This window comes from Podarcis liolepis, assembly GCF_965112155.1.
Source record: "Podarcis liolepis genome assembly, chromosome: 14".
NCBI lineage: Eukaryota > Metazoa > Chordata > Lepidosauria > Squamata > Lacertidae > Podarcis > Podarcis liolepis.
Genome location: NC_139569.1, coordinates 16885658 through 16896839, shown reverse-complemented (window position 1 = coordinate 16896839; position 11182 = coordinate 16885658). Strand labels below are relative to the sequence as shown.

At 45.9% G+C, this 11182-nt stretch overlaps 1 protein-coding gene across 1 annotated transcript; it reads right to left on the bottom strand.

The window, feature by feature from the left end:
- Positions 1 to 1319: 1319 nt before the first annotated feature.
- Positions 1320 to 11056, bottom strand: EME2 (essential meiotic structure-specific endonuclease subunit 2). Its single transcript, XM_083474437.1, has 8 exons — positions 9562 to 11056; positions 9109 to 9245; positions 8264 to 8356; positions 6189 to 6313; positions 5195 to 5306; positions 3984 to 4099; positions 3230 to 3419; positions 1320 to 1605 (listed from the first exon to the last, which is right to left on the bottom strand). Exons 1-8 carry the CDS (start codon positions 10037 to 10039, stop codon positions 1435 to 1437), a joined length of 1422 nt encoding a protein of 473 aa, XP_083330563.1. The 5' UTR covers positions 10040 to 11056; the 3' UTR covers positions 1320 to 1434.
- Positions 11057 to 11182: the final 126 nt, after the last annotated feature.

Below are 11182 nucleotides of genomic sequence, written 5' to 3'. Positions count from 1 at the left end.
CACGGACTAATGGTTTTGTTTCTGGTACAGCTGTGGGACTTTGCTTCGCAAGGTACCTTCATGACATGGCTCAGCCAATACCAAACCATTGTTTGGCATCAAGTGCATAACCTGTACACTCAGATCTCCCATCTATTTCACAAATCATAGTTTGCCGTTGCCTTTGAACTGGGCACATCATGTTTTTATTTTGGGATGCTTGTGTCCCACCTTTTAAATAAATTCACAGGGTGGCCTGTGATTGTACCAAATCAAACATGAGATTAAAAAGCATGCTGAAAACACTGAAAGCAGGATAAGAACCTCACGGAGATAAAAGATGGTTTAGCTGAGGGGTGATTTGGTAATGCCAGACTTGTATAAGCTACTTTGTTTTCTAGAACTGGAATCTTATTTTGTTAACTAAAATCTCGTTGCCTGCCTTCTAGACCATTTGCAAAATAATAACTAGAGTGGTGTGTGTGTGGACATAGTTAGAATTAAAGAAAAGTGTGCCTTTGAGCACCATATGAACTGAGTTTACATTCCTGACACATAAAGATCTTCTATTGGGCTTCTTCCAAGCTTTATTTGTTGCTACATCCTAATTTACTAATTAAATGCTCTTTTGCTGCTATTGTTGGGAGTTGAAAATGTGCTACCTTACTGTATATCAGTCACAACTATCTCTTGCTCTTCACCAAATGGTCTCAGGGCAGGTTACATAAATTACTGCAATTTCAAATAAAGAATTAATTAAAACTGCAAAACTAAACAGTCACACAAGCAGCAAAATAACAGGAGTGTAAACATCCACTCACCCAAGTGTTGTGAGCAGAGGACTGTCTTGACAACATAAACAATGATGGTGTCATGAGTCCATGAGCATATTGTACAACCTGGGGGCCATAACACAACACACTTGCATACTCCACTGCCCCTCTAACATCACAAGGTGGTGGGACTTCTGACACTGCCATTCCTATGTATCTTTAACATTTGGGCCAGTTGAGATATCAACTGCTTTAGATTTAAAAAGTTTGGGGAACTAAAAGGGCTTTACTAGGTGCTGAAATGAGACTCTTTGGTCCTAATTTGTGGCATGCTCTTACAATCACTATGGCGACCTTTTTACTGGTAAATTGGTATAACTCTGATAGAAGGGAAACTCCATAAGGGCCTCTTGCAGGCCTATGTAGAGACAGGTGATCCTTTGGGTAATTTAGTCCAAGTGGGGCTAACACTACAGATTTGTATGAAGATATGAAAAAGCTACTGCAAGGCAATCTTCATTGAATGAGAATTTCAAGGGCAGGTGGAATAATTCAAGAGGCTTGATGGTATTTGTGCGCAAGACATTTACTGCTTTCTAGAGGTCCATTCTGCAATAACCAGCGATACAGAAACAGGTTCAGTGATTAGAAAAAATGAGATTCTGGCCTTTGACTATCTCACCTAGGCACTTAGGTCTAAAACAAGCTCTGGATTGGTAGATATCATGAAGAGGTAGACCCGACGGGACAAGTCTGGGCCAATCCGCCGCTCCCTCTCATTTTCTTCACTTCTGACCAGAATGTCACTTAGGAGGAGCTGTTTTTCTTTGTCTGTGCCACACTCTCTGTAGGCCTTAAAAAAGGGAAAAATAAATTGGCTACAGAAAACCCTGATGATTTCCTCCAGTGTAGAATGTAGAGACATTCTGAACCTATATTAATGCCCTATAGGGTTAAATAGGTATTCAGTAATTGGAAAGCCATTGATTCAACATGCACAGAGAAGGTTATGTTGTTAGATCCTTATCAGGAAGAGCTGGGATAGTACCGTATTTTTCGCTCTATAGGACGCACTTTTTCCCCTTCAAAAATGAAGGGGAAATGTGTGTGCGTCCTATGGAGCGAAGACGCCATAGCCCCACGCGCGCTCTCCCAGCTGGGGAGGTGACGCGGGACTATGGCAGGAGCCTCTACAGCCCCACGTCACCTCCCCAGCCGGGAGAGTGTCGCGGGGGGCTGCTTTAGCCCCGCGCGCGCTCTCCCTGCTGGTTAGGTGACGCGCGGCTATGGCAGGAGCCTCTCCGCTTCCCCTTTCCGCTGCTCCTGACCTGCTCTTTGGGGCTGGTGGTGGGCTTCCCCCGCCAGCCCCAAAGAGCAGGTCGAAAGGAACCTGAAGCCTGGAGAGCGAGAGGGGTCAGTGCACACCGACCCCTCTCGCTCTCCAGGCTTCCAAGGTAGCCGCCTGAACGCACCTTAAACCGCACCTTGTTTTAGAGCGGGAAAACAAGAGGGGGAAGGTTCTCCCCCTCTCTGTGCATCGCCTCCTGCCGCTTCACTGAAGGGGCGCTGGGCAGAGAGGGGGAGAATTTTTTTTCCTTGTTCTCCCCCCTCTAAAACAAAGTGCGTCCTATTGTCCGGTGCATCCTATTGTGCGAAAAATACGGTAATAATTTTATTATTTATACCCTGCCCGTCTGGCTGGGTTTCCCCAGTCACTCCGGGCAGCTTACAGCATTTATAAAACATAGTAAAACATCAAACATTAAAAACTTCTCGATACTGCTCTGCCTTCAGATGTCTTCTAAAAGTTACATATCTCCTTGACATGTGAAGGGAGGGCATTCCACAGGGAGGATGCCGCTACTGAGAAGGCCTGCTTGATTTCCTGTAACTTTTTCGCAGTGAGGGAACCACCAGAAGACCCTTGGAGGACCTCAGTGTCTGGGGTGAACAATGGTGAGTGGAGAGACTCCTTCAGGTATACTGGGCTGAGGCCGTTTAGGCTCAGTCGGTAGAGCACGAGAGTCTTAATCTCAGGTTTGTGGGTTCAAGCACCATGCGGCTTGAGTCTTGAATTTTTGGTGCTTGAGTGTCCACTAAAGCTTTGCAACGCAGGAAAATGGGAGTACACCAGAAGATGACTCTGTCTCCAGGGGACCCTAAGGGAGTCTCCCCATAATAAACAGTAATACCTCAGTGACAGCTGAGCACACCCAAAGGGAACCGGATACCAACTGACCATTGGGAATAAAAAAGCCCAGCCACATTTTGCTGTGGGTCCTGTTGAGGCCCATTCAATTTACTTCTCTCCTCTGGAGCAGTAGGGGAGAAAGCCTTGGCCCTCTTCTCTGCAACAGCCCTCGAGATATTTTGAGGAGGGCTTGATCTGCCTACCTGCTTCGTGGCAGGTTTGCCTTCCTCCTCTCTGGAGGCCTGCTGATTAGCCAACGACAAAGCAATCAAAGATGTGAACTGACCTCTAGCAGCAGCTGTGGTGAAGGGTATGTTTTGGTGATGGCTGCTGCCATGGCAGGGCTGGTTCGGTTAAGCTGCTGGATTTGCCTCAGCCAGGCCTGTCGGAGTCCCATCCCATCTTTCTGCACATGCACTCCACTGGCCCACCCACCATCAGCGCAGAAGGAGAAAGGCTGGTTTCCCTGCTGTTTCCTGTGGGAAGAGGCACAGGGACAGGCTGCTTGAGACGAGATGTCTTTAAAAACTGAATAAAGCCCTCAGAATGTTCTAACTAATTAGACAAACATGCAAGCATCTTCATATGCATAAACAGTATTTCTGGAGAAGATCAAGTATCTCCAGAGGGGTTTCCCACTGTACATGAGAGAAACAACAGATGTCTCTTCTAAAACAGTCCTATTGTTTTTGAATTAAAAATCAACCCCCCCAATTTATCAGGAAGCAGTAGCAAAGAAAGTGTCCCTTTTTTCACCTGGTTGCCTCAGAAGAAGAGTCGAGATGGCCAGGTATGGATTTTCTTCTTGCAAATGGTTTCATTAATAACATGCACCTGGTACATATGTGTGTGTCTCTTATCAGTTTTTCTTCAATAAAGAATTGGGAGGCTTCCTTTTCATTCACGCTACTTGTGCACACATTAGAGGCATTCTGGCTTTATAAAACACCCTTCAGACACTTGCAGCTAAGGGGGGGGGGGGGAGAGAGCTTTGAAGAGAAACGAGGCTGCAAAGATGATCTGTGGCAAAAGGCACTCACTTATATGGGCGCTGCGCAATAGCTTTGGTCATTGCAGAAATGTGCTGGGCAAACTCCTGCCATGTCTCCAGGAATGAGACACCGGTGTTACTCCAGAGTTGTAGCACCACCAGAGCCTGCAGGAGCAACAGGCAGACAGAATAAATAGGGATCATCTATGAACACAGACCTACATCCAACACAGTTACACTTAAGGCCACTGAAGTCCATGGACTTAAAGCATGTCCTAACTCTTGTGTTGCACTTGGGGCATAGCAAGGTTCTCAGGAAAGCCTGTCAGTACTCAGCACTTTCAGGCAGCAAGCAAGGCCCCAGTACTCTTAAGAGGACTTACATAATGCTGATACCCATGTGTCTTTGGTTCTCCCTGCCTTCCAATAGGATTCAGCTCTAGTGGCCAAATTTCAGCAAGCAACAACCATTTTGTTTTGCCCTCATTGCATCAGTCCAGGGCATTGGGGTATGGGGGATAGCAGCCAATAGTGGGAGGCACTATGTTTCGATAGTGGCTGCCATTTTGTTTTCCCACAGTGCTCTGGACTGATGCGACATCTGGGGGATTGTGGAGAAACAAAATAGCGGGCTAATGAGGCTGCTTTCCAGAGGAGCTCTGCCACTCCTTAGAAAAAAGGAAGGAAGGAAGGAAGGAAGGAAGGAAGGCAGGCAGGCAGGCAGGCCTCACCCCTCTGCTACACTACATGGTTAAGTTTCCATCTGTGAACCTTAAGAGGGGGCCTTTGGTTGCTGGCAAACCAGGACATAAAGGCAATGGCATTCCTCCATTTGCTCTCTGTGTATGGTAGCCACAAGAGTACTGTCTCTATGCATCATTTAGCTATCAAGGCTGCTGAACTATTGACAGAACTCTCCTTGAATAAATAAATCCTTTTTTATTTCCAGAATAACTTGCGTAAGAAAACCTTGCTCACCCATGTGGTTCAGCATCCTGTTCTCACAATGGCCAGCCAGATGCCTATATGGGAAGTCTGTAAGCAGGGCCTGAGTAAAGAGCACTCCCCACTGGTGACTCTCAGCAACTGCAATTCAGAGGTGCATTCCCTCTGACAGGGAATGGATGTGAGGGCGATCTGGCTGCGACATCTGTCACCCCCCTCTGACAGTGGAAGCAGAACTGGCCACTGATAGCCTTGTGCCTCTTGTCCGAAAGCTCTTCCCCTTACAACTGACTCACTCTTGGTAATTGTATTCACCTCCTGTATTTGATTCTCTGTCATCAACACTTCTGGGCCAGGCTGGAATCCTGGTGCCTCCTCCTGCCCAGGATTCAGTGCTTCCTGCTGGTGTCGATGATGCTGGTTATACCTAAGCAGTTCAGATCAGAACAACAGATGGCTAGTTTTCAAGCTCTTGTGAGTCACGCGATTTATATATCACTTATTGAAACGTGTTTGACGTCAGGCTGTACTTTTACAACATAAGCTTGGATCTGTTGTTGGCATGACCTTCATTTGTCAAAAACCAGGTACCGCGTGGGAACCCCGCACAAATAAATTTGGAGACGCAATGGGTCTGCATATTTTTTTTTGCATAGTAATAATTTATTATTTATACCCCGCCCATCTGGTTGGGTTTCCCCAGCCTTTGCAGCTTAAAAGGACAGCTGTCACACACTGCATTGCCCCTGTGAAGAAAATGACGGTATAGAGGCTTGCATATGTGATTTTACGGAATGCACGTATCTGAAAGGAATGGCTTATCTTTGCACTTTCACACAGTGCGTAGCTAAACCATAGAATTCACTCCCATAAGAGGTAGTAATGGCCACAAAGTTGGGTGGTTTTAAAAGAGGATTAGATAATTCCATGGGAGATATGGCTATCAACAGCTGCTAACCCTGATGTTCTATCTCTGCGGTTGGGAGGCAGTATGAACAGGCCTCTGAAGAGCTTGTCTGAGGCCAACGGTGGGAGTCTTCAAACAAAAAAGCAGTCAGTCCCTGGCGGGGGCCCCATGACTAACTAAACCCTCCAAGGCCTGGGACAAGTGTACCCAGCTCCTCCCCACCCACTCTCCCCACCTCTGCATGGGCCTGCCTCTGAGTACCAGTTTCGGGGAATCACAATTGAGGAGAATGGCATTTGGGCTTCCCTGCATCCAAGTGTGTGCTCTACCACTGAGCTACTTGCCATGTGGAAGACAGGTCACTTCTCACCCCTAACTTAGCTGCCCTCCCAGTACATGTACCATTGGTAGGCATCTAGTCCAATGACTGCCACGCTGTAGGAGATTGCACAGTAATCTTTCGGGCTGCTAAAGGGCAACATTCGGGTGAGATCAGGCACATTCTGCTGCTTGCCAGGGCTCATGCTCTGAAATACAAGAAGACAGTGTCACAGACATGCACACACAAGAAGCCTTTCCATAAGAACTTAAAAACAGTTTTGGGTCCAGCTAGGGAGGAGCTCAGCTAGTCCAGCCCCCCAGTATGTGTAGAATAATTTGTGTTAATTTAGATGTGGGTGTGTGGAGACAATATATGCAGAGTTTGAGTTGCACAGCATTACAGTCCCTGTCACTTCCTGGGCATCTCACTGGGGGGTGCCAATGGTGTGAGCATGTTGAGACATAGCATGCATGTCAGTAAAGCTATGGTGAAACCCAAGCTGGGTGACTGCAATTGGCTCTACATGGAGTTGCTTTTGAAAATGGTGTGGAAGCTCCAGCTAGCGCAAAAAGGGTTTGAGTGATGAACTCATCTATTACCAATATGATACATTTATGTTCTCGTACCCTGCCACAATCCCACACTTAGGGAAACAAAGGAAACTGCCTTATACAGAGTCAGGCCCTTTGCCCGTTTCAATACCATCTACATCAACTGGCAGCAGCTATCCAGAGTTTCAGGCAGGGGCTTCTCCCAGCTCAACTGAGACAGCAATGATTGAACCTGGAATCTTTTGCATGCATGCAAAGCAGGTGCTGTACAGATGAGCAGATGAACTATGGCCCTTCCTGGAAGTTGCCTTATACTGAGTCAAGCCATTGCTCCATCTAGCCTGGCGACAATTCTCCATGGTTTCAGGCAGGGGTCTCTGCCAGCCCTTTCAAGGGATGCTGAGGACTGAACATGCAAAAGAAGATGCTCTGCTACCATATTCAAAGAGAAATGGGAACGCACTTTCAGGTGCTTTTCTGAAGGGAGGGTTTTCTCTTTTGGAGAGAGAGAGAAAGAGAGAGAGAGAGAGGAAAGATGTGTGTGTGTGTGTGTGTGTGTGTATAAGAGAGAGAGGGGGCAGGAGCAGGAGAGAGAAGGTGAAGGGGTGTGTGTGGTCTCTCTGTGTGTGAAAGAGAGATAGAGATGTGCTTGGGCAGAGAGGGATGTGAGTGAGAGGAGGCTTGTATGGTGTGTGAGATGCACATGTGTCTGGTCTGTATGCATGTGCTGAGTTCATCCCAGACAGACCATAGCCACTTTGTGTATTTCCCCGATAACTGGGAATGCTGTTAAGACAGTGGCAGCATCATTGTGCGGGGGCCAAAATCAGTCCACAATCAGGATGTGGAAGATTTATTTGTCTTCCGATGGGAGGCATAGGGTTGTGGGGATGACAACAATGAGTGTACTCTCTCTAATCTTGTGTTATGCCACATCCCTATGCCAACAAGACTTTGAACATGGTCCAGTAGCTGACTGGCAGCCAGTTGTGATCTCTAGTCGTCTAACAACTTTGTTCTATGCAAGAATCCCTGTTCTTCCCTGCTCACCTTTGGCCTTAATGCTTCCGGCACTCATCTCCTCTTGAATACTGCTTGCTGCAACCTAACTCTCTTAGTGCTGCCTCTCACTTACTTAGCTCTTCAACACCTGTGTAATAAGACAAAACTTCTAAAGCATACTCACATTTTTAGTAGGAGGTTCCCCACTTGCGCTTTAATGGATTATGGATTTTTATCGCTTCCTCAGCACAGTGATGTGTAGAGACAAACACATTCCAGTAAGAAGCTATGCCTAAGCCTTCAATCCTAAACAGATTTACTAAGTAGTAAGTCCCACTGATGACAGTAGGGCTGTAAATGTTATACTCGGCTGTAGTAGTCAATTGTTCAAATGAAACATCTGAATTCAAAAAACTCCCCCCCCCCAATTCCAGGCCCAGAAGTTGTCCTTAAATAAGCTTAGGACACCTCTACAACATACTTCTGTCACCACCAGAACTATTCCTCAATGCAATCCATGGGGTTTGCTGAGAGTGGCCATAGGACAGTGCTATCTAGGTGGCATATTTAAACAGCAGATACAGGAGACGCTATTACCATACCTGCATTAAAGAGTAGAGGCGTCTGAGAAAATCCCAAGGCTCCAGTAAGAGCATGATCTCCCTTTCATCTTCAGCCTTTTCCTGTTGGCCATCCTACAGAAACAAAGTCAACCATTTTGTCAGTACAGACAAAAGGCTCTTTCCCCACAGAGCATAATTTGGTTATGTGGCATTGACTGCCACAATATGTATGTAAGCAACTTCTCTGGCTTGAAACAAGGATGGGGAGCCTGAGGTCCTCCAGATGTTGCTGGAATACAACTCTCATCATCCCTGAGCATTGTCAAGCTGGCTGGGGCTGATGGGAGTTTGAGCCCAACAACACTGGGAGTACTACGAGTTCCCCATTCCTGCTTTAAAAAGAGATTAGCCAAATTCATGGAGGCCTATTAATGACTACTACATACAGTCATATACTAATAATGACTACTAAATGGAACCTCCAGACTGAAGGCATGTTACTGAAAACCATTTGCTAGGAGATTATTAGCTTCACACATCACTTGCTGACTTACAGAACCGTTCCAGAAGGAAATAAATGGTATTCTAAAAAATCCTTTAAAACTACTACTACTCCATCTAGCTCCCTGAAAGTCTTAACAAACCTGGTTTGATACTGGCCATGCTCGACTACTAGCCCTATTTTGCAGAAGGATCCATTTTAAAGTTGCTTCTATGTGTGGCATACACATAAATCAAGTTCTATTATTAAGTTGCTTGTTTTTCTGCCTGCCTACAAGCACTATTAACAGCAGATGAGCAGAATCAGGAAATGAGTTAGGTAGAAGACATTCCATATTTCACCTGTGCCTTGCCTAGCTAACAGCTGAGTTTCGAATACTCACCATGCAAGACATACTACTGGAGAGATCTCTCTTCCAGGTTATGCTGTGTGGAACTGCCTGAGGTTCAATGTGGCATTTACACTCCAAAGAATCTAAAGCTTCCAGCAAAGCATCTGAACCAGGATCCTCTAGAAGACCTGATGGGCAAGGATAATACAAATGGCCTGATTCACATCTCAGCTGTATTATACAGCACTATGGGACAGTGTCCCAAGCACTCTCCTCTAGACCTCAACATACCTAGTGCCAAGAGAGTAAAAAATTCCACTTGCTCTGTGAACCACCAGTGACACCGCTGAAATGGATAGAAGCAGCTACAACAGAACCCAGCAACGAGCTGCAGGCAAGAGGCCCCCTATTCCCAGGTCAAGATCTACTGGTAGATTTGCAATAAATCAGGCAGAGGGATCAATTCCCAATTGTTTAAAAACAGCACTAAAATAAAAGCCCTACCTGGGTCCACACATACAGTCATGTACTTCATACACTGATCAGGCCGTAAAGATTTCAAGGCAGCTGCGGCTTCCTTTCGTCTCTCTTTTTCTAGTGCACACTGCTTTTTCTTCCTCATTTTCTCTTCTTTCTGCAGTTTCCTTTCAAGCTTTCTTTCTTTCACTTTGGTCTGCACTGCTCTTGGTCCTTTAGGAGGCTGATTTTTCTTCTTTTTCTCTGGACTAGGGGAGCAAGATGGTACTTGGGGCACTAATGTAAGCAAAGGCAACTCTTTGGGTTCACCTGGACTTATGCATGTTTCCAACTTTTCTTTGTCCAGGTGGTCCCAAACACCAGCTGCCACGTGACTCACAACAGCCACAGAGTCCTGCAATTCGATGTCACTGCCTCCTTCAGAATCAGAGATCTCCCAAGTAATGGCTCTTTTGACAAGCTGGCTGGTTCTGTCAAGAACGTCAAGCTTTTTACCTTCTTCCATGGTTTAATTTATCCTCATACACTGCCTGTTAAGAAAGTTTGTTCAGGAATGCAGAAGCATTTGCAGAGTCCCAGGCAGATTTGCAACATATCCAAAGATATTTTAAGGAACCTCAGACAAGAAATTTCCACGAGAATGCCACAGGTTCAAAGCTCACCTTATCATCATTAGAAGCAACCCACAGTTTTATGAACTGAAACAGACTGAAACTGCCATTACCAAGTCAACAACTTTTCAAGTAGTTTAATATATGTACACATATAAACGTAAAAACCTCACAAACACATGAAAAGCACAGATTCCTAGGAGGCACACGTACAGTTTTCAGTAACTAGGAGAACCCACAACCTTTTCTAGAAGCAGAAAGACCATACTTAGAAGACGAAAGCAATCCTGGCCCTCCTCCAATTCCAAGGCAGCGGACCAATTCCCCTCTTTCCCCACACAACTACTGAGATTGTATAACAGTCAAACCTTTTTTCTCTTTTTTAAGACTTTGCTGTTTCGCATTTCTAAGGACATATTTGTTATGCGCTATAACTGAACCACCGTCTCCCCCAGTCTGCCTTCCCTCAATAACTCAACCTCAACAAAGACAAAACCTATTATTTGGTCGGTTGCGCGATAATACAGAGTAGCTCCAAGGGATCACCAAACTCAGAATTGGGGAGTTAAACCCCAAGAGCTCCACAACATCCCTCCTGCAAGCCTACCAACCACAATAGCACCAAGGAAGGTACATCCCTGCAACTCCTTCATTAGCAAAAGAAACTAAGACAGAGAAGCTTCTCTGCGGTGCAGCCTTTTAAATGATCCCTGCGGAAAGAGGTTGTTGGGCGGGGGGAGTTCCGCTCGGTGCTTTTCTTCCACCCCTAAAAAATAAATAAATGCTACGAAGCCGGGAAGGGGCAACTTCCAGAGGACTGAGTTGCGGCGGAAGATGTAAGGAAGTACTCTGAAAGAACTGGCCTCCACACGGACTTAAAATAAGAGTCCACAGAGAATAGAGTGGAAGTGTTGCCCACCGGATGATTTATTGAGAAGGACCGCCCTTGCTTAGAGCGCCTGTAAAGTTAAATGAAGAAGAAAGCGGAAATGTTCCCTACCGGACGATTTACAAAACGGACAGCGCTTCCTAGAGCG

What these genes read in the sequence shown, in the direction of transcription:
- EME2 (XM_083474437.1), bottom strand. Translation starts at nt 10,039, where the DNA reads ATGGAAGAAGGTAAAAAGCTTGACGTTCTTGACAGAACCAGCCAGCTT. An exon ending in CCAGTAGTATGTCTTGCATG is followed by an intron (nt 8,357 to 9,108) that starts GTGAGTATTCGA and finishes TTGTTTCTGTAG; the next exon opens with GATGGCCAACAGGAAAAGGC. An exon ending in GGACTAGATGCCTACCAATG is followed by an intron (nt 5,307 to 6,188) that starts GTACATGTACTG and finishes TGAACTGCTTAG; the next exon opens with GTATAACCAGCATCATCGAC.